This window comes from Camelus bactrianus, chromosome 17 (assembly GCF_048773025.1).
Source record: "Camelus bactrianus isolate YW-2024 breed Bactrian camel chromosome 17, ASM4877302v1, whole genome shotgun sequence".
NCBI lineage: Eukaryota > Metazoa > Chordata > Mammalia > Artiodactyla > Camelidae > Camelus > Camelus bactrianus.
The window spans coordinates 17,130,990-17,156,918 of NC_133555.1; the positions used below are offsets into that span (position 1 = coordinate 17,130,990).

Consider the following 25,929-nt stretch of genomic DNA (forward strand, 5'->3'; position numbering starts at 1 on the left):
CTTCCCCCACTCCGTGTCCTCTCTCCCTCGTGACCTGCCTCCCCGAAGATGGTTTCTCATCAAGACTAGCATGTGATCAGCGAACAAAAGTGTAAAAGTTAAGAAACTTCTATAGCCCTTGACAAGGTTGACATTTCATTAACTTGTTGGTTCAGCCTTCAGATGATTTCGCGAGGCAAAAGCACCCTCTGTTTGGAGTTTGCAGCTTTTTGTTCTTTCTTCCCTCACAGGCTCCAGTCATGTTTAATTTGGAATCTGGGCTCCTTTGGCAAATTAGCAATTAGAACAATTTTGTGGGAATATGTATATGTGTCATTAGTTTTCCTGCAAATTAATAGCAAGGGCAGAGGTCAGGCAGAAATTTTCCACTTGACTGCAGCTCCTCTATTGAGACTTGGCACTTGGTTTTGGAATGGCCACAGCTGCTCTCCGCCACCCTCTTCCTCTAGGAACTGTCTTTTAATTAGTTTACCTCATAGCCATCATTACAAATATTACTGCCTCCCCTCCTCGAAATAAAATGACTGTTTGTACAAAATATTCCAGTGACATCTTGCACCACTGCACATCGACGGTGGGGTCAGTCGAATGCAGCATTTAATCATTAGATCACCTCCGTCCGCGTCTCCTAATTAGAGTCCTTACAATACATTTTTATCTGGTAATTAGCTGAGATTGGCTGCTTCCTCTGTGGCTTATTAGAGACAGCCCAGCAGTGGGTGTGAATCACGGTGTCGTTTGTCAAGCCTGGTAAGCCCCCCTCTCTGCTCTCTCCTGGCTTGGTGTTTATTTCCACTCACTACCTCAGTTCAACAGCCTCCAGAAAATTCAGCTTCCTCCGTGGCTCATGTGAACCCGCAAGGGATTTTATTTCTCGTCGCTTTTTCCGTAGAAACAGTCCAAGTGGTAAGACCTTTGCAAAAGCTATAAGAATGACATTCTTTTCACGTTTTATGACTTCGTACCCGTACCCGGGGACCTGCCTGTGAGTTTCTGATTTTTGGCAATTAACTAGAGCCCAGTGGACTCAGTGATCATCCTCCCAGAACTGGAAGGGAGCGTGCATATTTCTCGAGGACATTGTATTTATATTATCATTTTCATTACGTTTTAAATAACGCCGTGGTGTTCAGGGTAATGTTCCTAAACTGAAAAGCAAAGCCAAGAAGCAGAGTGAGTCCTCAGAATTGTTTGTGGTCACTGTGCCTGTTTTTTCTTTGATCCGTGTCTGCATTTGATGGTAAGCCCTTCACGGGCAGCCGTTGCCTGTTCTGTTCCTGGCTTTGTAGTTTCAATTCCCAGCGCCTTATCTTTGCTTGGAAGTATTTATTGACTGTCAGTTTTAAGCAGGGATAAAAGCTATTCCCTGAATCCTTTCCAAAAATGAGCATGCAGAAAAATGCACCTGGTTAGTGTTTGCGTTTCCCATCATCTGGGCGTGAGGAGAATATGACACAAAGGGCCTCGGATCACAGGTGTGTGTTTTGAGTCCAGGTTGTGATAGGCAAGCGGTTTAATCTCCCGTGAGCCTCTGTTTGCTTCTCTGTAAAATATGAGTCCTAACGTCTCAAGTATTAGTGGTGGTGTGAGACTTAAGTGAAACCAGGCAAGTGGCAGGTGGTTTACAGCAGGATTTTTACAAATGGTGTCCATGCCTTTCCCGAGCCTGCTGGTATTCTTAGGTCTGACAGCGTCTGAATTTTAAAAGCTGGATAGTTATGAGCCCTTGCCTTTTGTGCGCTAGTTTCCTTGACCCGTCCGTTGGGCCAATGCTCATACAGACTGTTCCTGCATTTGGTTAGTGATTAAGGCCCAGAGCAAAGGGGAGGTCAGCCCAGGCCTCCCTTCTCAGCTCTGCTCCATCCCACGGCCGCTACACTGGACTGTGAGCACTTAGTATGCAAATGTGTGTCGTGAAGTCAAGTTTGCAGCACGAGTGAAAAAGCAGCTCCTGGCATCTGCCCGGCTTGCTGGGGGGTTTGTAAGAGGGGATGCCATCTCCACAGCTTGCTCTTCTCAGGCATGAAGGTTGTGGGGGGTGGAGCGCATAGGGGAGTGTGGGGTCGGGGTGGGGAGGTCTGGTGTTGGCTGAGTCTGCATTTCAAGGGAGGGGTAAAAAGGGAAGCCCAGCTACAAGCGGGCAACCCAGCATTCGGTTTCCAGCACCGTGTTTCCATGTCTCCATGAATCTTTCCTCAACGATGGTTGAGCATTCTCATTACTAGGGTGTGAGTAGGGCTGACTCTTCCCAACGAATTGGAACTGTCTTCTTACCTGTTCTTTGATGGTGATCTTGGAGGAGCCTCATTGTTAATACTTGCCACGAATTCTGCCTTGTACTTAGCACCGTTGGCAGTGGTGAAACAGACAATGTGTTATGTGATTTAAAATCTGGTTTGAGAAAATGATACCAAAGAAGCCTTCTTTGCTGGACTTTCTTAGATTTGGGGCAGCTACAAGTTTCTAAGATAGTCGTTACAGTTGATCCAGAACAGCTATGTTGAAAACAACCGAGTTCTTCAGCGTAGCCAGACTTAACATTTCAGTAACAACAAATTTTTGGAAAGGGGGACAAACTCATTCTTTTCCAGTGTTAATAAGAGAAGCACTTCAAAGGGAAGGCGAAATAGAAAGGAGGATCCAAGCAGCACGCGGTGCTTTTCGTCTCTTCTACTTCAAGTAAATAGTATTTATTCTCTTACTGGATGCACTAGATTATTCCATCTCTGTTACGACACATCTGAAATTGGAAGGAAGATTTAAAAATTGTACAGGTGCAGATCTCTCACGTGCCATGTTCTTTTTAAGCTAATAGATTCCAATCCCGTATTTGCTAGAATTGAGTGAACATTACACTTAAAGCTTTCAAAGATCAGTCTGTGCCAAGTCATGGAACTGAGCGAATGTTTCCAGGATGGTTGCCACTCTTCTGAAGACGAGTCATGGGCCAAACCTGTTCACGGTAGTTGTGTCGTGAAGTTGCAGCATGGAGCTGAGGTCGCGTCTCCCTGGGCTGTCCAGTGTGGTGTCGCCACTGGGTACACGTGGCTATCTAAGTAGCAGTTTACTTTTTATGAAAATTAAGGAAAAACAGTTCCTCTCTCGTCCCAGTTGGAGAGCTCAGGTGGGCCCCAGTGAACCCCAGCGGGTGTGTTCACTGGTGCTCCCAGGGCTCCATCTCCCTCTTCGAGGTTTCCGAGGCCGAGCAGGCTGTGAGAAAGGGTGCAAAGGCATGGGGAAAGAAATGTTTTGACCCCAAATTTCTCAGGCTCACTAGGCGGGGTAACCCCTTCTTGTGTCTGTAAAGACTTACTGAACTGTCTTTGGGAAACACTCTTCTGAACAACAGGACGGTAGGACATCGCAAGAGGTATTTTCAGCCAACCACTCGGTGTACTGTTTTTACGTAGGAACTCAGCTCCTCTTTCAGCTGATTGTCAACATCTTCCTAGAGAAAGAAAACTAGCCAGGCCTCCCCGCTCTAATCCCTGCGGGACTGCAGATGCTCCGGGGGGCGGCGGGGGGAGTGTTGCCGCGTCCTCCTGAAGGTCTTACTGCTCCTTTTCTCGCAGCTGAATCTGGTGTCAAGTGTCACACTCTCCAAATCTGCATCAGAGGCTTCTCCACAGAGCTTACCTCATACTCCGACGACCCCCACCGCCCCCATCACTCCCGTCACCCAAGGCCCCTCCGTCATCACCACCACCAGCATGCACACGGTGGGACCCATCCGCAGGCGGTACTCAGACAAGTACAACGTGCCCATTTCTTCAGGTAGATTCTCCATGTTTGCCTCACGGGGAATTGTAGACGGCCGCTCTTGCAGACCAGCCTCTTTTTAAAAAGTGATAATTAATAGGACAATGATTCTTATTTAGCAGATATTGCGCAGAACCAAGAATTTTATAAGAACGCGGAAGTTAGACCACCATTTACATATGCATCTTTAATTAGGCAGGTAAGTAAACAGCACAGTGTGTGCAGTGATACCGGAAGGTATTTATATTGATGAAGTAGATTTAAAACCGTTTAGTATGCAAGCATGCTAAAACCTTTTCTATAAGGTTTTTTAAAACTGCAATATATAACATAATTGCTTTTGATTAAGTATTACAATACGATGTGATTATTAGGAAATTCATTTCACACAACAGTGAAAATGAGCCTGTTTAAAGATGGCAAGTCAATTATCACAAGCTACAGTAATCTCTGATCCCTAGAATTAATCTGAGCTCTAAATAATTACTGAGCTTTAATCAGCTAGTGAAATGTTTTGCATTTCTCTTTGATTCTGCTTTATGAATGACTAATAAATTAATATTTCTGTACGGAAACAGAAATAAAAACTCAAAACAGTTAGATAATTCCATTTTGGATTCTGCTATTGAACTGGTAAATACAACCATTCATCTTAGATCATTCTGTGAAGCCTTTCTTAGGATTTAGCTCGGCATCACGGTTATATTTTCAAGAAAGGGTACCCTGACAATTCTGCTGATTTGGTCATAAATTATCTTTTGCTGTTAACGTTCGCTTCGCAGGCCATTCTCGAATCTCCAGAAAAGCAGCTAACACTAAATGAAATCTATAACTGGTTCACACGAATGTTTGCTTACTTCCGACGCAATGCCGCCACGTGGAAGGTAAGCTTCCGTGCGGGCCTGTGTGGTCTTGGATCGGGTCATTCATAGGAGTGTGTTGTCGGCAAAACGCAGGTATTGTAAGTTACATTCATGTCGTTTGGACGGACAGTCTAATGCACAGGAATGCTGGATTGAGAAAATACCTGCATCGGGGTTGAACTGCTGGGGGCGGAAGACTCCCATTACATTGGCCTCAGATGTTCGGATGGACCAGCCAGTGGAATCGTCTCTCTCTGGTTGGAACATGTAGGGAAAAGGAACAGATGACAGTGTTGCTTACGTTTTGAGGTTGTCTTATATTTACAAGCCTCGTGCTTTTAGGTCTTTTAGACACCAACAATATTTGCAGAGATGCATAGGTAACATTTTTTTTTTTTTTAACTGTTAGGGACCTGGAGAAATGATTAGTTAAATGACATAACCTTCACTGGTTTGATAGAAGCTCCTTAATTTAACCTAGTTAGTGGAAAAAGCTATGCACTCCAAGGACTAGCAATGTATATTATTACTGGGTTTTTTTTTCTTTCCAAGTACTAGCGATGTTTATTATTTTTTTTTAAAGTCAAGAGACTGCCCTTCAGCTATCATAGGTACTCTAGGGGAGAGACGTAAATTCTGAAACATGTAATGACCGTAACAGCGTTTGCCATAAAGCAGGTCAAACTCAGCAGCTCCACCTGGGATGCCCCCGGCCAGGCTTGGGGTCGCAGGACACACCTGTCTCAGTTGAGCAATGGGTTCATATATTCTGTTAGTATTTATTCCATTGTATTAGATTTAGCCCATTTAGCCCTCACCAACTTTTGGATTTTCCCACTGTCAGTTTCTTGGTTTATAATATTCTTGCTATAGAAGAAGGGACAGGTACAATCTGTCATCTTTTTTTTTTTTTTTGCATTTTTTACTAACCTAGAATTCTCATAATCCTTCAATTCCAAAACATTTAGAAGCATTTAAAATGCAAATATTTTAGGATATTTTTAATGTTATTACACATGTGATAGGGATTTCTTACAAGATGCAAGGAAAATACACTTTGCTTGAAATACATGTCTTCCTTGCTACATGCTTAATTTTATATAGGAGAAAAACAAAAACAGAAAAGACATTTCCTCTGTTACATTCTTGATAAATCAGCATTTTAAAATAAAGTGAATATAACCATAGAATTAATTCATCAATCTTACAGAGCCGTGAATATCTATTCTGGCCCAAATGATCTTTTTTTATTTCCGTTCCGACGCGTAGGCGTTGAAGGCACCATGCTCCCCGTCTTCCCTCTCCTCCTTGGCCTGCCTTGGGGAGATGCAGCACAGAAGGACCTTCAGCTGCACTGCAGGTGCTTTTTAGGGTTTAGGAAGTATAAGCACGAAGCAGACATTTTCTTCAAATTGCCTTTTATAAAACAGCAAGTGATCAAATTTGAAAATAATTACCAGTTACGAATACGGTACTTAGGCTTAGCTCTTCATATTTAACTTTTTCATTTTCGTAAACTGTAGGAAAAAGTGTCATTCACATAAACAATCCCAGACGGAGTACTTACTGACTCACGAACACGTGTAGTTTTCTCTGCGTGGCCTTATTTGGACAGTGATCTCAGACGAAAGACGAAACGCCCAGTTAAAGTGACGACAAGAAAGAGCTCTCTCCATTTCTAGTTGCTTTTGCTTGGATGTGCAATCTTTGAAAACAAAACTGAAGTTCTGACTTTTACATCTTGACCTCCTGGGCTGTTCTGTTCAGCTAGACCGAGAACAGTCCTTTATTTTCAGACATGGCTTCTTTCAGATCTTTCCAGTTCTGTACATTCTGATACTATTTTAAAAAATTAGACAGTGATTAGGATGTGGAGAAATGTTGACTTCTTTCCCAGTTAGGTGTCCCGTGTGTACACGTGCTCTGTCTGTGGAGTTTTTTAAGGAAATTTGGGTTTATGTATGTATTTCAATTTCCTTAGTGTTGTTCCAGGAGGTAACAACAGACTCTTAGCATCCTGTATCCTCTGCCTGTGTGCAGTATGACAGAGGAAATGCTTATCTAAAGAGCAGAGTACAATGTGTGTGGCAAGACATGTGTCCTACCAGGTATCATGATAACATGCCAGACATTTTCCAGAGATTTCTGTTTTGCTTTGAGGTCAACCCATCAAAGCTGGTTGAATCAGGGGGTGCCCTTTTGTAGTCACCCCGGCTGTCTTGGACCCACCTCAGTTATGCTGACATTGCTCAACAATTCCTGGAGAACTGATCCTGTGTATTCTCCTCATGACCAGTCCGTCAGGCCACGTAATAAACCTTGTCTCACTACCTTCTAAACACTCCATCTCAGACAAAAATCACTAGTCTCTAGGTTGACTTCTCATGGAGTCACCAACGGTGATCATCCAAAAACTGAAACACCTCCCAAAGTCTGTTCGCATCAAGATTCACCACTTGGGAGGATAATTCAGAGAGGAAGTACTGCAGGTGGTCGAAGGGGAGGAGTACCAGGTGTGTGAGCAGTAGCAGCGTTGCTGAAATGGAGTCAAGGATTTACGTGGTCTGGGGGGTGTGGTCCAGGCATCAACCTCTCCTGTCCCCATGCCCCCCACCACAGTCCCTACAAGAAGGAAGTTGGCAGTCACTGACAGGGGTCTCTCTGGAAGATCGTCATGTCCAGTTTTGAGTCTAAATCAGTAAGTTCATGCAGGAGGACCAAAGAAAGGAAGCCATGCTTGTTACTGTCCCACAGCAGGGTTGTAGGGTTTCCTGAAGCTCAGGAGACAAGATATCAGAAACTCTTCACCCTTGAGTCGAGATCCTCCTTTCTGAGAGAGGACAGATGTCAAGGGTCTCAGCTCAGGAGTGACTGGAAGTGACTTTTAACCATAAAAAAGAAACCAAGAAACGGGTCTGCAGGAACCATCAAGCGCGAGAGCGTCATCATTTTGCCATTGAGAACTCTCCTCCCGTGTCCGCTGGCGTGTCCTCAGTTCAGTGGAGTGCCTGCCCACAGTAAGGGCCACCTGCTGTATGTATTCACAGTAGCTTGGTGATTGATATCCGTCCACTGGGGATCATTTCGCACACCCCTCCCCCATCCTGTGAACTATTGGAGGTGATACTCTCAATGGTAAAATGCAGCGTAAATTTCTCCTTTATAAATCTGCGAAAACATGTCGAAGGAATTAAAGGCCAAAACTGAAGAATAAAAAAAAAAGTATTTAACACTATTAATTATCAGTTTAATGGTTAAAAAAAATTTTTTTTTTAATAAGTTGCCCTTTTGTGAGGTGAGTGGGTTTCAGAGGGACGGTTTCATGCTTTACCTGGTTCCTTATTTTGAAGTCATATTAACGATAGTTTGGGATTTTTGGCTGTGAAACCTATTTGGGGGCTAATATGCCTATGAAAAAGTACGTCTTCTGGTTAACTATTACAAGAGAGTTGACAAAAACACCAAAGTACAATTAATTTATAATTCTGGGTTTTAAAAAATTTTTTTGCTTTCGGAAGAGGCACCCTTAACCACAAGCTGGTCGGTCACGCACGGGGGTGGGAGCGCCAGCTCTTGGGGAGGGTTTTACGAATGTGGACTGTGAGGCTGAATGTACTGCTGTTTTTGGAGTCTTTTCTTATGGAAAATGTCAATGTTCTCTCTCTTATACTTGCTGCAGAATGCAGTGCGTCATAATCTTAGTCTTCACAAGTGTTTTGTGCGAGTAGAAAACGTTAAAGGGGCAGTATGGACAGTGGATGAAGTAGAGTTCCAAAAACGAAGGCCACAAAAGATCAGTGGGTACGTCCACCATGTTTGAACTTCTTAGCCTCGCTTGGATTGTGCTAACCAGTGTCACGTAGAGGCTTTTGGCTGCTAGACGGTGCTAGACCAAAGAACCGGTTTCACGTTGTCTCAGTTAAGGGAAGCAAAAAAGCATTTCATCCCTCCTGTTTTGTATGCCCGCCAGTCCCCCTGCCCTGCTTGCTGGTCTTTGTTGCATCACATGCTAGTAGCTTTTAGGTGGCGATGCATATTAACCCTCACAAACCATTTGCTTATGCTTATTGCATTTTATTTTCTTTTTCCTGTTCCCTGTATTGGATGTCTGTTCTGCCCCAAACCCCGTCTCCTTTTGTTGCCACTTCATCTCCTTTGCTGCTGCTCCTATCCCAGGGTGCCATTCGCACCAACCTCTCACTGCATAAGTGCTTTATCAGAGTAGAGGATGAGTTTGGGTCCTTTTGGACAGTTGATGATGAAGAGTTTAAACGTGGCCGCCATATTCAACGAGGCCGTCCTCGCAAATACTGCCCCGATGAAAACTTTGACGAGCTTGTCGCACAGTAAGAGCCTTTACTTGCTTTTGTTTTTTGTTTCTGCTGTTGCTTTGGCTTTGCATGGTTGACTCATCCCATGATAGTTTTGCATTTCACCAAGTAGCAGTGCCACGGCTTTCCGCAACGGAACTAAATTGTGTGATTTGTACATGTTAATTTCTCTCGTTTCTCTTTGGAACCAGTGCCTTGAGTAATGCTTTTTTGACGTCTTCAATGCAAAGATTGGTTGTATTTTGATCCCGCAGCTTTCCCGGGGACCCTGTAACTCAGTGCTTTTTGCGTGACCCTATATTCCTCCAAGTAAAGAGGGAACCCTTCCTTTGAGTTAAAATGTGGATTTAATTGGATAAAGTTCTCCTTGGTGGCTCACTCAGTATAACCATATGAATGTAGCACAGTGAGTGATGAAATTGACAACAGCTCAGCTACTTCCTTTAAAGTAGGTAGTTTCCTACTGGAAGCCACCCTTTCCCTCAGCATCTCCCGTGCAATTTTTTTTTTTTTTTTTATTGAGTGTTTTCATTCCTCCTGGTTAGAGACTCTGTTAAAATAGCAGCTTGTCTGCATTTGGTCAGGAATGGACACAGCATCAGATACCCGCGTAGCCCCCAGATCTGGCTGTGCCGAAAGACCGCAGCCCACCTTGGCTTCCTTAGGAGTGGCACCTCAAGTACCCCGCTCTCCGCCTTCTTTTGGCAATAAGTGAGCCTTGAAGACCATTTCTTAAGAGCCACGGTGCCATTCCTCTAGCTGTAACCCTAGAGTCCAAATCCTGGAGCGGCGTGAGAGCCAAGGCCCTGCCAGTTCCCTCGGCCCAGGGCCCCAGCGCACCTGTCTTCCTGGTGGAGTCAGGGGCAGCTACGGGAAACTGACAGGCCACTATTTTGTGAGACCAGAGTTTGTCCAGGGAGGGGAGTGCCCAAGCCGTACTCCGGAATTTTACACCCAGTTTCCTTGAACAGCAGTCTCTCTCAAACCCAGAGCTGTTCACAGCCCCATGGAGCCAGCAGAGGGGGAGAAACCCCACTTGGCTTTGCTTTTGTTACTGGGGGACATTTCTGATTTTGGAAGGATGCCAGCAAGCTTAAGACAAGTCTTAGCTAGGAAGGCGGGGGTTGATTGCCTCTAACGTTGTTTCTGTCTTTCTCTTACACAGTAACCCTTCCCTTATTAAAAACATGCAGAGCAGCCACGCCTACTGCACACCTCTCAATGCAGCTTTACAGGTAAGATTGACGGCCGTCCCGACTCCGGGCAGAGGCGCGCGTCTCCCCCACTCATTTCAAAATATATTAGCCTCGCTCTAATTAGATATTAAATTTTAATTCCGTTAAACTTTTTTCTTAAGTGCACAAAGCATCGTACTCCCTGGAGGCAAACACATCGGGCTGCTTCAGCATTAGCAAGATGCTTAGCATTTTGAATATTGTGGCAAAAAAATTAAAAGTTCACTTATTAATATTTATCAGCAGTATCATAATTTCCATCCTCTTATTTCAGAATTTCACTTGAGGCAAAAATACCACAAGTGTAATTACTCTAGCACAGCTATTAATGTGCTGGATGATAGGCCAGTGTGTCACATGACCTTCTATTGTTCCCGGGTTTAAAGAGAAAGCAGAGCTTTCTTCTTCTTTTAAGGTCTGTTTTATCATCTTTTCATGCGGGAGGGGGGAGGGCGGGCTTGGTTCTCTCTGGGAAAGTAAACTGTTTTTGTTCACACGACAGAGGTGTTTGAGAAAACTCCGTAGGTTTCTAGCAGATTGCTGGAGGTTACGTAACACGCAGGCAGAAGGTTTGTTGCAAACCCTCCTTACATAACCAGCCCTGCCGGGGGATGAAGACACCGGTATTGACGAGGAGGGAGGTTACCACCCAAATATGAGTTACAAGGGCCGCTCTGGCATCCATCAGGCCTTTTAATTAGGGCGCGTCTCAGTTACCAAACCGCAGAGTCGCCTCCTGAGTCGCAGAGAACTCTCTAGTACCCCCTGCCCCATTACAGGGCCCGGTAGTCCTCCAGCCCCTCAGGGGTTCAGTCTGGCCAATGGTCCTGTCTGAATTTGACTCTCCCTAGATTGTTCTAGACCACAGGCTAAAGGAATCTTAGTAAGCTTTAAACGATAGAGGCTACAGCTGGATCTGACGTCTGTGATCCTCAGCCTTACAGACCTGTGCAGCGTGTGCCTATGCTCCTGCAAAGCGCCACGATCCACAGACAGATGGGGAAGTGTCACGAGGGGAGCGTTCAGCTTGAGGAGCAAAAGTCTCAAGACAGTTCCTTTGCGGGAAAAAATGGTTGCGACGCTCGGCATTACGGGAACAGAGTGGGGCGAAGAGGCAGGGATGATGGGAACGCTGGTTCTGATGAGTCAGGAAGCATAGTTGCTGAGCGCCGGCCCTGCGCCCTGGATGAGGCTTTTCCCAGATGATGCAGCAGAGCCTTAAAGCTCTCAAGATTGGACGACACGCCTCGTGCAGGGTTAGTTCAGAGGCAGATTCACTGAACTGGGCTTTTCAGTCATCAGTCAGTTTTTTGCTGTTGCTTTTTTTTTTTTTTTTTTTGCCTCAACCAAAGTTAATCGGAGAAACTACGTTCTGCATGTCTTTTAATTACTGCAGTTTACACAGTAACTTTAGAAAAGCAAACGAAAGCACGCTTAGATGCCGCCACTGTAAATACCATTCATTAGTAACTTATTTTCCCTGGAGTCTTGTGAAGTGTGAATTTAAAGCCTGCTCTATCTGGAAGAGTATTAAGATTACAAGCACATTTTACATTCATGAGGCGGAAAGGCAAAAAACAAAAAACCACACCACACTGCCGCAGTGATCGTCCGTCCCCTGGATTCTCTTCGCTGTGTGACTAATTTCAATTAGCGTGCTTTGTCATTCCAGAACTGTTCACATTGCAGCTCTAAAGCATTTGTTTTGGGCACCCCTCCTTATTTTCAGTGAGAGCCCCAAACTCTCCTGCCATTTTCTAAGAACACGTTATAGCCATCAGGAGGTGAGGGGTGATCTGAGGAGCGCTCTTTTTCGTCTCCTCTTGGAGTTTGGAGCCCTGGTGAGGAGACGGGCTCCTAAGACAACGTTCTGCTGCGCGAATTAAATAAAGCTTCAGCCAGCAGGCCCTCCCTTCCATTACTGCCCACTTGCATTTTTCAAGGCAAGTAAAAATACTAGTGGAGCATCTTAAGAAGATGACGAGAGCAACATAATGTGTGATGTACGATACAGAAAATAGGACAGCAGAGCCCACTACAGAAATAAAGCGCTGGCCTCGGGACAGACTGCATTATGCTCGGAAAGAGTGAAGTAACTAAGGGTAACCATAAAGCTTCGTATTTATAGACTGGTTTTATTTATTTAGTTAGTTAGTTACTTAGTGGTCAGTGTTCCAGGACTGATGGGACTTAGGGCCTCTCTGCACGTTTCTGACAGAGGAGCAGTCTGATATGAAAGTACGTACCGTACACAGGATCATGTTGAAAATTAAGTCCACTATAGAGGTGGTAACCCACCTGGCCCTAAGTGGTCATCAAGTGAAAAAACAAAGAAAAAAGGAACCTCTAGCTTAGACATTGACCTCCGGTTGGTTGCTTTCATCGTTTGCCTCAGAGAAACATTGTGGCGATTCAGGGAAGAAGGCCCCTCCGCTTTGGGGCCTCCTTTGCCTTGGTTTTTTAACTTTCACTATGATGGGGTCAAGCTATCTTCTCACCCAGTTTTGTTTTTCTGTGGATCTTATTTGTGGATTTTGGTTTTCATGGGGTGATTATGAGATTTTTTTAGAAGTTATGGTCCATTACAGTTTGCCCAGAATCACTGTATCCTTACTCTCAAATGATAGTTTAGGAGGACACGGATACCTGTGGAGAGTCTAAATGTGTCGTTGCTAAATGTGAAGCCGAAATCGTAAAAGCCATCAGGGAACCTGTCAATGTAGAAGGAAGAGTACAGGGCGTGTGTGCAAGGAGAGTGGCTTTGGTGGTGCGGGGTGTCCGCGGACAGGTGCAGTGGGCAAGGTGTGCTGGCTGCAGAATCAAACCTAGGACCTCCTGCGTGCTAGATTTCCGCTCTGCCCCTGAGCTGCAGCCTCTCTCTAGCTCCCTTATTTTCCCACAGCTTTCTTTCCCCCAGCCCAGGGTGTGTGCTGGGTTCCAGGTTCCTCAGAAAAAATCAAATGTCATTTTTACAGTTATGCAGAGTCCTGCATACCTTTTCTACATTTCCAAAATGGTCTGAATTAACTTGGGAGTCTGCTTTCCCCACCAGACTTCTCTGGACTTGATAGATGCTGATTCTCTCTTAGGAACAAGGGTTGCAACTCATTCCTCCTTTCCCTTAGTCACAATGGTCAGCGATAGAAGACAGTTTGGTGAGGGCAGAATTCTGGCCACTTTGGGCCTTGCCGTAATGCCACGTGGAGTGGAACAGCTGCTGCTTAGGTCGTGAGGTTGTCGGTTAGCCCATGGACGCAGAGGTACAACTGACCATGAAACACTATGTTACCTCTTCCCCCTTGACTATCCTCATAAAAGTGAAGTCTTTCTTTTTAAAAAAAAAAAAAAATTCATTTCAATGATGTCCTTCACACAGCTCACTTTTTAGTGTAATTCAGGTGTGGCTCTTCTAAGCTCAAGTTATGGCTTTTGTTTGTGTATTTATTACTTTGCAGAAATTTGCTCCGACTTCAGTTGGGCATGTAATAATAATACATGCATGAGAAGGGAAACTGTTCACGTGTTAACTCATTACCTGCTTTTCAAAACGCTCCAAAGTTGTCCCAGCAAAAGGAGGAATGAGTTGCAACCCTTGATCCTAAGAGTGGTTCAGCGTCTATCAAGTCCAGAGAAGTCTGGTGGGGAAAGCAGACTCCCAAGTTAATTCAGACCATTTGGGAAATTTCCTAAGCATACATAGCAACAGAGAAGGGCATGTAGGACTCTGCATTACTGTAAAAATGAACTTTAATTTTTTTCTGAGGAACCTGGAACCCAGCACACTCCCTGGGCTGGGGGAAATACAGGTGAGTGTGTGGGAAGTAAGGTAGCTTGAGAGAGGCTGCAGGTCAGGGGTAGAGTGTAGGGCTACCATGCAGGAGGTTGTAGGTTCGACTGAAGAGAGGAGAGATCCAACCGTATAGACGTCACCATTTCTTTTGCTGCCATTCCCATGCTGACGCTCCCTTGGAGCCGCTCTGTCACCTGAGCCCAAAATACGATTTACAGCTTCCTTTTCCCCTTCAGTCAGTTGGTCAGAAGCCTGGAAGATTAGAGTTCCCTTCAACCAGTTATCTCAAAGCACGCTACAAAGATTCAAACTCACCAGCGCAGCAGCAGTGGGGGGAGCTGAAACCTGATCCCACTTCTATTGCGTCTTCCTTACCTATGAAGACTCTAAGACATAAATGTTATGGAAGTCCTCATACGTGTGAGCTCCACAGCCAGAATAATCTGATCAAATCTTGAATATCCAATACTGGAGTCATCCAAGTGGATAAAGGAATGAAAATTCCATTATATTTCCCCGTGATCTGGAAATACTCAGTTCCTCCTGAAAAGAGGCAGCAGACAGAAACCTCATTACAAGATAGCCTTGTCTACACCATGTGACTCGACTCTACTCTCATTCAATCCCGCCTCCCTCCCCACGGGTGCCTGTGTCCCTCCACCTCTTAGACCCTTGCATTTGCCCAGCCTGCTGGAATGAACTTAGACCGGCAGTGACTGGCTGCAGCCAGAACGAGTAGCTGCCCTGCGTCTGTGCCCCCCCCCCCCCGCGTCTTCATCACTGTCCTCTCGGTTGGTGGCAGGCTTCGATGGCTGAGAACAGTATACCTCTCTACACTACGGCCTCCATGGGGAACCCCAGTCTAGGCACGCTGGCCAGCGCGATGCGGGAAGAGCTGAACGGGGCGATGGAACACACCAACAGCAACGAGAGCGACAGCAGCCCGGGCCGATCCCCGCTGCAAGCTGCGTGAGTACTGGGTCCCCCCGGTCCCCGCCAGCCCTGCCATGGCTGCTTCTCACCCCGTCTCGTAATTGCTGCTTTCCCAGAGCCCAGGTGGAGGTGGGTGCTTCTGCAAGTTTTTAGCTGGCTTCGCACATAAAAGGACCATTTACTGACTTTCCCATAAAAGCCGCAGGCCTTTCACGCAGCCTTCTGCGCGCACACAGCCATGAAATGGGTGACACGTGGGCTGCCTCCTTTCTCCTTCCTCGTCATCTCTGGCCACACCAGCTTTCCTCCTAAAAGTGGTCTGCGTCTCGGGGACCAGGGTCACCACGTGTCCACCTTGTGGGCGTGCTGCACCTGAGCAGGGAGGGAAAGGATGCGGGTTTACTCGCTGGTGTGATAAGCGGAGTCACGAACACGCCGCCAGAGCGTTATTACCAAGTGTTAATGATGACATGAACGAAAGGCGGCATGATTTATAGATTGCTCTTAAAATATCAGAAGGAAAATTAATAGGAGCATTATAGCAGCAGACAGCAGTATAATGAGCATGCGTAGGACCAAACCGAGTGATGGGCGGCTGTGGTCCGTGTGGAACGGGAAGTGGCACCAGGACACGCACAGGACAGGCCAGGCCATGCACGATGCCCCTGCGGGTGGGTGGGGGCCGGGAGGCGGGGTGACTCTAAGTCCCCTCTCTCCCAGGAAGAGTTGAAAAGAGAAAAGGAACCACATTATCCCAGATAGGATTTGCAGGGGATGCTTACTGAGTGACAGCCTCTCCCTTGGAGCCAGTGCCTGGAAACCCTGACCTGTAGTAATCAGCAAACAGAAGGAAGTGGCATCTGACAACAGAGGAGACACGCTGTCTGCCAGTGAGGATAATTGGGGGGGTTGGAGGAATCTGAAATTTGCTTATTTACCGTTTGATTTTCATGCCCAAAGTCCTTCGAAGAGCATCTTTAAAGATGAAAATAATCGTTATAAACTGGTATCAGCCATCTCAGCATTTACTCCCCAACATTTGAAGCCTGGGTTTATCTTTCAGGCAGCACCTGCCGCACATCATCCCTCAAGCGACCTGGTGTTGCTGACTTCACCATTGCACTCGTGATCATTAAGTCACGGTCACGGCGAGAGTACTTACGAAGACAGTAAGGCAGTTCAGAGCGAATGTAAATTGGTACATAAGCTACTTCAAGAAACACTCACTAGAGCAGGAATACCTGGAGTTACTGAGTGGCAGAGCGCCGCCTCCTCGTGGTCTCCATGCAGCTCCGAGGTTTAGCTGATGTGTGTTCCTGTGATGTAGTAACAAAGGATCAGTAGGAAAAAGAAAAAGAACTATCTCTGAATAGCAATCTCGGACAGCAGCTTAGAGCAATGCTAATGTCGCTGTACGAGGTCCAGCTACTACCAGGTTCATTTATTTAAAACTTTGAGTTGACCCTAGTACTACTAGAAACCTTATTTTACAGCAGTCAGAATAATTTTTAATAAAATGAAGGTTTTACCAGGTTTTTTTTTAAGAGACTCTGCATCCAAACATCCAAAAGCATACTGTTTGTGACTCAAATCTCACAGGTTTATACAGTTGGCTAAAAATAATTCTATGTCCATAGCACACTCTCTGTGCCTCCTCTCCATGTTAGAGACTGTTACTTTTTGACCTCACATTTCCATTTTTCATTCTTGTCCAGTGTGCATTGCCCTGCTGTGATGCAAATTCTTTCTTAACTGTTCGACTCTTTTGGAATAAATGCAGCCGGTAGGTTTACAGCAAGGCTTAAAGGACCCCCCTCCCCCGTTAGTGAGGCTGCCCGCCTGCTGTCCCATGTTGCAGTCGGACTGTCCCCGCTTCCCCTTTCTGCAACACTCAGATCCCACTACACCGAGTTTCTCTCTCGAAGCACTACAAAGTCCCATAATTATGGCTTTGGGGCATTGCACTTTTCTCCGGATAGGAGCTGAAGGAGCTACAAAGCAAAATACTCCACGCTGTGCACACACCCTCAGAGCACAGCGCCTTTAAACCCCAGCCAGCTTCAGTTAGCAACTCTTACGTTCCCAGAGTGGCTGAAGAAAAGCAGCACTCCGACGCAGGGAGGGGAGCGTGGGCTGTTGCAGGTACCCACCCATAGCCCTTTCAGAGGTAGGCGGGGGGGGGGGGCAGGGCTGCCGTGCAGGTGCCTCGTGGCTCCCTGTCCTAGGAGAGACACTGGGCGCCCACAAAGCACAGTGCCTTCGGCGGCCTGCAGCTCACCTGAGATGGATCTCGCGCGGAGACCCGTTCTCTTTCACTCTCCGAAGTGCTGCGCGCTTCTGTGTGACTGTGTTCGTCTCACACGGGGGTCTGTGGGTGTCATGTAATGCCGTGAAGCTGGATTTCCTTTCTCTGGAGTTTTAAGAAGCCTTAAGGTCCAACCTGGTTGCAGTGTCAGGTTGTCACGCAGGAGATCCGGGCAGTTCACCTCTGCTGGGCAGCCCTGGGCAGCAGGCACTGACCGGAGTTGGGCCACCACGCACGGGCTGGTCGACCCCAGTGCCTTTGGGACGGAGAGTAATGTTATTGGTTGCAAATTTCAAGGGAAAACCAAATATCCTCTAAATGTGAGCTGTACTTTGCAGGGGGGTTTAAATATATCTGATTTGGGGTGGAGGGTGGTGGTTTGTGTGTTGGCCTAGCAAAACATTTGTCAGAGTCTAAAATTATTAAAGCAAGAACTTGCTTAAGACTCTTCAGTTCCTTCTAGGTCCCACCACCCCTCCCACTCGTAGCCTCATACCGTCTTGGTCATCAGATTCAGGTTTGTAAACCTGAGAAGATCAATACCACTGATAGTTTTAAAAAATGAAAACAGGAAGATTGTTGATCAGGGAAACACCTCTGGATCTCAGTCCAGGCTAAATGTCACACAGAAACACTCCTATCCAATTGTTACTAGACCCCATGTTGTCAGTGAAGAAGAGGAGCTACTTTATGAAGTAACATTTCTCAACAGTGAAACTAAGAAACCAAAACACAAAAGACGTGTTCACCATGGTCAGTAGTCCAAGAAACACAGCTCCAGGTGACCTGAGCTGAACCTTGCACCTGCTGAGCAACACGGTGTTTCTAAAAAGCAACGCTCGGTGCTCATGAGGTTGAGTCTAAGTTGACAGCTCTCCTTTGGAAATTAATATCGCAAGAAATCTTAAGATCTGCAAGATGTTTGAGCCTTTGCTCCAACAATTTCATGCTTAGAAATTTACCCTAAGGAGGCAGGTCAACACAAGCAGGACAATTAACGGATAAAAGGGCTCATTGTATTATGAACAAAAAACCAGGGGAAGGGGGCCACAACAAGACAGTCACAAAATGCCCACTACTAACACTGAAATCTCATGTAGCCGTAAAAATTAAAACTGTACAGGGAGCAAAATCTCCATATTCCCGCCATGTTTATAATATGGAAAAATATGGCCCCAAGTGGGCAAGGACAGACTAAAACAAAAAAAATCCTACCTTACTTAGGGTTTTGGGTGATTGTTTCTTTTAAGGAATAAAATCAATACATCTAACTCTTCCCAAAAGAATACAGGGGATCCTACCAGCGCCGCCTTCCCAGGCGTGTGGTGGACGGAGTCACACAGGAGCCCGTGCTGAGAGGCTGCAATGCTCGGCTGTGTCCGTCTTGACACTCTTAACGCATTTTTTAAGGCATGTTCACATCGCACTGGGCTCTCCAAAGTACGCAGCCGGTCCTGGGTCTTACTGTTGAAACACAAATAAATGGGGCCATTAAAGAACTAAAAATAGATGGAGCCAAACTAGTAAAATGTACTCACATACAACTTCAGTGTATTTCGTTCTGCAAATATTTTTTAAGAATATGGGAGCTATTTTTTAAGAGCTATACATCCTGACATCTTGCCCTCAAATGCTCTCCAGGCTGTGTGATTTTGAGTCACAGCTTTCTGAAGGTTCAGGCGTCAAGGGCAGTCCAAAAGCACTCCTCTGTTTTTAAAGGGTTCCAGTGGCCTTTGGGGTTTGCATACATCATCAATTATTCACAAAGCAGCCATCCCTGGCACCACCTCTTATTACTAATGTTTGATAATGTCAATTTTAAAAAAAATCCTCCCTTCTGTCCCAGCAACGGGACCAGTTTCTTTTTCCCCTAACTTGAATGGTTCTTTTACATATCAAAAGCCCTGCAACCGAAAGTAATTTGTATTTGCAAAGGATCGGTTGTAAATATGATTTACGAACAACATTTCTCAATTGTTATCTGAGTGGTTTCTTCGCGGGTTACCTCTCCCTCCCCCGCAGCCCCTCCGGGTGCACCGCGCGCCGGTCCATAATGGGAAAGTTGGCAGATCGCATCGAAGCCCCGCGTGTCCCAGTGGCCGCTACCAGCCCGGCCTCGTGTTTTGCCTTGTTTACAGCTGACAGCGTTATTATTCTGATTGGGGCTCTGCTTTCTTGTCATATTGTTGTGTTGAGCGAGCCTTTTCCTCTCCGTTTGTGTTTCCTGGCAGGGCTTTTCTTGCCTTATTGACAGTCTGTAAAAATATGCATTAATTTGGAGTTTCAAGCATGTATCATGGTGTCTCTTTGCTGTTTGCTTGAAGTTGATTAATGACAGACCCTCGCTTGGGGTCGGTCTCCGGAGAGTTCTTTCCCAGGTTCTGCATGTTAACTAGCAACACAGAACACACGGCACGCCATGATTAGCTCAGCCTCCTGCACAGAGGTCCCCCCAAACCACCCTTGTATTACACATCCTTAGTTCCCGTAATTACTTGAAGATTTATATTCATCCACCCAGGAGGCCTCTGTGGGGCCTGTTATCTGGTTCTCAAAGTCTGGTCCCCGGACCAGCAGCATCGCTGGGGCGCCTGTGACAGACGCAGAGTCTCAGGTCCCAACCCCAGACCTGCTGAGTCACAGGCTGTCTTTTAACTTGAATTCAAGTAACTGAAGTGCACGTTGGAGGGTCAGAAACACCGCTGGGGAGGACAGGCCCACTCCTGCTTCTGTCCAAAGCACTTCCACGATAGTGGAAATCTCTCTTTCCCTGCTGTCCAGTATGGCAGCCATCAGCCCACACGTGTGGCCCTTGAGCGTTTGAAATGTGGCCAGAGCCAGTGAGGAACTGCATTTTAAATTGTTCGCATTCACTTTAGTGGTCACCTGTGGTTATCTTCTTTTTCCAGGCATCCTGTCCATGTCAAAGAAGAGCCCCTTGATCCAGAGGAAGCTGAAGGGCCGCTCTCCTTAGTGACAACAGCCAACCACAGTCCAGATTTTGACCAAGACAGAGATTATGAAGACGAACCGGTAAACGAGGACATGGAGTGAACATCTGGGCAGGCCGACCCCAAGAGTGAAGATTGGGGGGAAAAAAAACACACACACACACACACATACACACACACACAACAAAACAAAAACACGTCAAAAGTTTGCAGTGAAATCGTTCTCCATTTGTTGTACAGTCTGGAGGATTTTTCACTACATTTTGACAACTCTGAAATGTGTTAACTCTTAGTGCCATCAGGAATCCCATTTGGGAGTATTTTTGATTTTTCTACTTTTTGTTGAAAAAAGGAATTTGTACTCTGTGCATTGGACGGACTCGTTTGGTACTTGGGATTTTCCTCTTAACAGTCAACATCAGTGTTGTAAATTTGCTAAACGGATTCACTTTTAGCAGCGGACTCTGAACTGCAGTCCTGCCGACGTTGGACACGGAGGACGCCCAACTGAGCATGCGCACCTAAGCTGCAGACCAAGCCTCTGCCCAGAATTCAAGGATTCCAGTGGACGACCTATTTGCACAGTACTGCATGTTGATTATCACTGCCTTTACTCCTTTTTTTTTTTTTTTTTTTTTTTTGCTTCCAGTTGGGATGGGGAAGGCCTTTGTGTGTGTATTGGGGGGAGGGGTTAAAAATAATTATCCCAAACTTTTTAATGTATTGCTTTTTTTTTTTTTTTTTTTTTTTTTTGGCTTCTACTATACCATTTTAAGTTCTGACCTCAGGCCTCCATTTGGGCCCATGGCCTCTTGGAGGCTTAAAAGTTTTCTGTACCTTGTGATGAATGTTAATAGGTGTTTTTATTATACAAGGCTGAATGTCATTTCTCGTTCGTAGTTTTCTGTCACTCATTCCATTTTCCCTTCAGACATCACCACTGTTTTCTCGAAAGTCAGAAAACATTCCGTTTTGGTCTTTTTCAAAAAAGGTCCCAAATGCTGCACTCTACACATGAAGGTTCTCTCACCCAGACGCAAAGTCCTGCCAGAAAGAGAATGAATGACAGAAAAAAAAAAATAGAGACACTCTAGGAACAAGACAGATTCATTCCACGAAGCAGTATTGGAAGGTGGAAGGGGGTTGTAAACAGATTTTCTTTTTTTTTTTTTCTTTTGGAACCTACCATCATCCTTAACAAATACCACAGCATTTACCAGCACAGGACATGCAGCAAGCCCCCCACCCACCTCCTCAAAAATCTCATAGTAGTTAAACTGACAGTGTGGCCCTGGAGGGCTCTCCTTGGAGTAACCAAGTTGAGATGGGCCTCAGGCCCTCTCGGTCGTTAAAACCAGCAAGGGTTGCTTTGTTTGCAAAATGACCCAAAAGCTGGCTTCCCTGAGCAACTTTGCTGAAAAGCGGTGGTGGTGCTGAATTGAAACATCCATTCAGACCTGCTTGGTGGCATTAATCTGTTTGAATGCAAATTAGATTTCGGATTGAACTTGTGATGCGAGTTAATGAGGACCGGGTTCAGCAAATGCTACAGTGTTAATTTCCAATGTGCAAATTTGGTACAGCGGGTCAGTGCGTTATGCAATATTACCCCACCAACCCAGGATCACAGACCAACAGCAGAAGACGTCAGGGGGGGCACATCTCAGCCCTGGGCTTTTTGGGGAAACAAGCACGGTGTGCAGAACACGGCGGTCAGGGGTCAGTACAGCCTCAGTCCTTCGAGCCCCTGACGCCTCCACTCTGCACCCCCTTCCCTGTCACTCGCTTATTTATCTAGGGCTGTAGCTTTTGTTTTAGTTGGAGAGCCTCTGGAGCTTAATTTATATGCTTTGTACCTTTTTTTCTTCCTAAAATTACCAAAGATATTACACAAAGGTAAATTATGTTCTCTGTTTTATGCTTTATCTGATGAAGCCAAATATCCTCTTATTGTTGATCAAAGGAGGCGAAAGAATTTAGAGGCAATTGATGAGAAATAGGCTATTGCTAACGTAAGAAAACTGCTTCTCTCACCATAGACTACATTTAGAAGACCAAGTAGGTAATGGAACCAAAGTTGTTACTTTTTTTTTTTTTTTTTTTAGTTGTTACTGTTTTTCTTTTTCTTTTTCTTGTTTTCCTTCTGTACCTCTACAGAGACCAAAACTTGTAAAGAGAAATTACTGGGCTATTGAAGATAGAAATAGGACACAGTATTAAGGGAGCGAACGAAGGAGTACCATCTCAGAGAAAAACCAGTGTGCGGCGCTGAAACCTAGGGGGTGTCCAGTGAAGGAGACAGTGAAGGTCAAGTTCAGGGAGAGCAGCTAAAGCTTCTGCAGTTGACCTAGACCACATACTAGTCCTTCTACAAGACATTTCTTTTCTAAAGCCGGATTGGATGCCACTTCCGTTTAAGGACTGTGCTGTGATCACTGCGTTAATTTGGGTTCACCTCGGCATAGATCCTCTGTGTTTTTGTATTTTAAACATGTTTCCTTTTTACCCTACTTTTTAAAAGATTTTTTTCAGATTAGGCTTGGGTCGGCATTTCTCATTTAAAAAAAAAAAGTAACACTCCCGTCCACTCCCGAGCTTGGTACAAAACCTTCTTTGGCAGTTACCTTTGAAGCTTCTCTCTGCTTTCTGTATAAAGGGCAGTCTGTGGTCACTCGAGACTTACTTTTTTTTTTTTTTTTTTTTTTTTCACTTTTCCAGGCAGCTTCATGATGTGCAGGCAGTAGCCAGACAGGGTCATGGGAAGGGGGCCCTGTGCTTCTAAACGGAGCGGTTGCTGGTTAGCTTGGTATTCAAAAGAGGATAAAAATCTGGTAGATTAGTTCATTCTCAGCATGTGTAGCTAGACATGAGTAAAGTTAACAGCATGAGAAACTGTTAGTACGCATACCTCAGTTCAAACCTTTAGGGAATGATTAAAATTAAAAAAAATACATTTCACTCAGTTGCACTTAGTCGTATGTCTTGCATGCTTAGTCTAAAGACTGTAGCAAAAAGAAAAAAAAGAAAAATTAGATTTCACCTATCTTTGCAGGTATCACAGCCTTGCAGAAGAACCAACTTAAAAAAAAATTCTCAGGCTTTACCGCAAGCAAACTTCACTCTGATTTTTACAATTCTGATTCTGTATCCCTTGGGGGTATTCCAGTCTCTTCTTTAGGATGGGCTTTATTATGTTGTACATATATCCAGAGGTGTCTGTGTGAATCTTTGTCTTTTTTGGGGGAGGGCAGAGGGCAGTTCTTTTTTTAGGTATTGTTCCTAAAAAGGAATAAATGCATACACCTGTTTGTCAAAACACCTTTGCTTTCTGTGCAACTGCTTTATATTAACGATACTTTAAAAAAAAAAAAAAGCTTTGGAAAAAAAACTACTGTATGTAATGGAATTGCAGAGTATGCTGCACATGTATTTTATTTAGTTATTCTTGCTTTAAGAATATTGGATGACATTTCCTGACATGTGGGAGGGAGGAAGGAACTCCCAAACTTTTTTTTTTTTTTTTTTTGCCTTTTAAATTGTAACATAGTTGACAGATTTTTTTTTCTTGTTTTCATTGATCAGAGCATCTTGTACAGGTTTTTTTTTTTGTTTTTTTTTTTTTGTGTGTGTGTGTGTGTGCGTGCGCGTGTGTGTTAATCTGTTTTTTGATACATTCCTATCCCTTGCGTTTATCCTGCCACTGCCTTCCTTGGCTATCTTAAACAAGTTCATACATTTGAAAAGAGGAAAAAAAAAAAACTGTTGTTTTAAAAAATGTTTTCTCCTGCTGCAGTAAATATTTTGCATGATGAAATTCCAGGGTCACACTTTCAAAGTTTATCAGTGAAGTAGTGATTACTAATGGGGAGTGTCAAAGCTATGGAACTTTTTGTATAAAAAAAAGAAAAAGAAAACTTTACAAGGTGCCAAGATGTACAGACAATTTGTTACTTTTTTTTTTCCCCAAAGAAAAGCGTACACCAGGGAGACAGTCCCTTGTATCAGGCAAACGCACTGTCAGGAATGAGGACCCATCCTACTTGTCTCTAGAGTGTCCTTGTCAGACAAGTTACCGCTGCGTACGCTGAACCAGCAGTGACAGGAAACATCAAGGCTTACGCACGGGAAGAGTGACCGCCAACCCTGCCACCTTCAGACCGCTCTGACCTGATTCCCAGCCTTCCATACGACCTAGAAGACACCTTGGATTCTTGACCCAAAATATGATGTAAATCACTAGCTATTTTATGACAGAAAAAAAAAAAAAAGAGTTGCAAAAATATTTCCTCTCCTTTCCACATTCCAGCTCGAGCTCTGTTTCCAAGCGCAAGAAGAACATATTTAGAAGGATTTTGCATCTTTGGGGTACCTTTTGGCTAATGGTAGACCCTCTTGATATTTTGGATGTTTCTGAGAGTCAGTTTCGCTTTTTTATCCTGAGAATGAGACTTACCAATTCCAAAGGCATGTTGCGGGGTGTAGGTCGGTCTCGGCCACCCAGAAGCCGGGAGGGAGCTGGTACACCCCAGACTGTGAGCGTGGTGCTTCGTGGATATGTGCTGCCAGTAACAAGATTTCTTTTTTTTACTTTTGTTTTGTTTCAATAAGGCATAAAAGAAACTCATTCCTTGACATCAACTGTAATTCCATCATTCCATGTCTGTGGATACAGACAATAAAAAAAAAATTTGTTGTGTAGTCAGTACTAATTACTGACATGATAGCATTCTCAAATGCAATAAAAACGCTGGTTGTTCACACTGGTAGTAAAAGTCGCCACAGCCTAAGTTTCTTTCCCCTCCTGACCCGCTGAGAGTGTATGTTTGGCATATGCCTTGGGTTTAGCACCAGCTGCTTCCAACGCAGAATTAAAATCAATCTTAACTAAAAGCTTTCATCATCACGGAGGGCCGACGCACATACCCTCAGGATTTCAAAGTGAAAAGTCTCCACTTAGAGAATTGGGGGGAAAAAATGTGAGAGAGGCTACCTTTTCTCTCTGGGAAGCACAGTCTTATTTTCCTTCATCAAATTTTACAGGGAGGGGGAAAAAAAAACAAAATATTGAATAACTAGCATTAAGAGCAAACTGAAATTTCAGAGGAAAGCAAGTTCATGAATAATTCATTAAAATTTCACATCTGCAAGATTAGTCATCCAAATAAAATGCTAATGTCAAAAACATGCACCGTCTATAATATTCTCATCAAGAAATCTTTTTGCATATAATGATAAATGCTGAGATTAGAACAAATGATTTTATAAAAATATTCTATCAAAAAGGATGGTAGATAACTGCCTTCTGTGCAGAAAACAGGAAAGCTCCCGTCACTAAATATTTCCAAAAAAATCATCTTGATTTTTGAGGTCTTTAAAAATTGCATACCTCTAGAAAAATTTGCTCTTTCTGTTTAATTTTGTTCTGTTGTATGTGTTCTAAGGATTAATTACTTTGGGCATCCTTTCTGACTAAAAAATTCAATTGGAATATTGGAAGCAGCGCTTTCAAGTGGCCGAACCGCGGTAACTATGTAACTGTTAACGTACATAATTCAGAGCACATAACACAAGCCAAGAGATGACTTGAAAATTAACCTTGCAGTTTTTATTCGGCAAAGACCAGCTGATGCTGAGGAATGGGTAAAGGTTCTTTCCCAGCATTGTTTTGAAAAGCCGTATGGGGGGGGGGATTTTTTTCATATACGTTTAGCTGTTAATGTTGCAAAGTAATGTCCACTTTTCATTAACAGTTATGCCACCAC

The 25,929-nt window shown here is 44.6% G+C and overlaps 1 protein-coding gene across 13 annotated transcripts in view; it reads left to right on the forward strand.

Moving 5' to 3' along the window:
* The window catches only part of FOXP1 (forkhead box P1), a 549,916-nt gene extending 524,974 nt beyond the window's left edge, over positions 1 to 24,942 (forward strand). For 10 of the 13 annotated variants that reach the window (XM_074344464.1, XM_074344463.1, XM_045507078.2 and 7 more), the window contains 7 exons: positions 3,573 to 3,774; positions 3,879 to 3,958; positions 4,542 to 4,643; positions 8,302 to 8,423; positions 10,119 to 10,188; positions 14,781 to 14,947; positions 20,126 to 24,942. In XM_074344464.1, the coding sequence (XP_074200565.1) occupies positions 3,573 to 3,774; positions 3,879 to 3,958; positions 4,542 to 4,643; positions 8,302 to 8,423; positions 10,119 to 10,188; positions 14,781 to 14,947; positions 20,126 to 20,270 (888 nt within the window). In that variant the 3' untranslated portion in view covers positions 20,271 to 24,942. The remainder of the gene's footprint in view (positions 1 to 3,572; positions 3,775 to 3,878; positions 3,959 to 4,541; positions 4,644 to 8,301; positions 8,424 to 10,118; positions 10,189 to 14,780; positions 14,948 to 20,125) is intronic. The other 3 variants (XM_074344467.1, XM_010970600.3, XM_045507072.2) reach the window with 1 other exon arrangement.
* Positions 24,943 to 25,929: the final 987 nt, after the last annotated feature.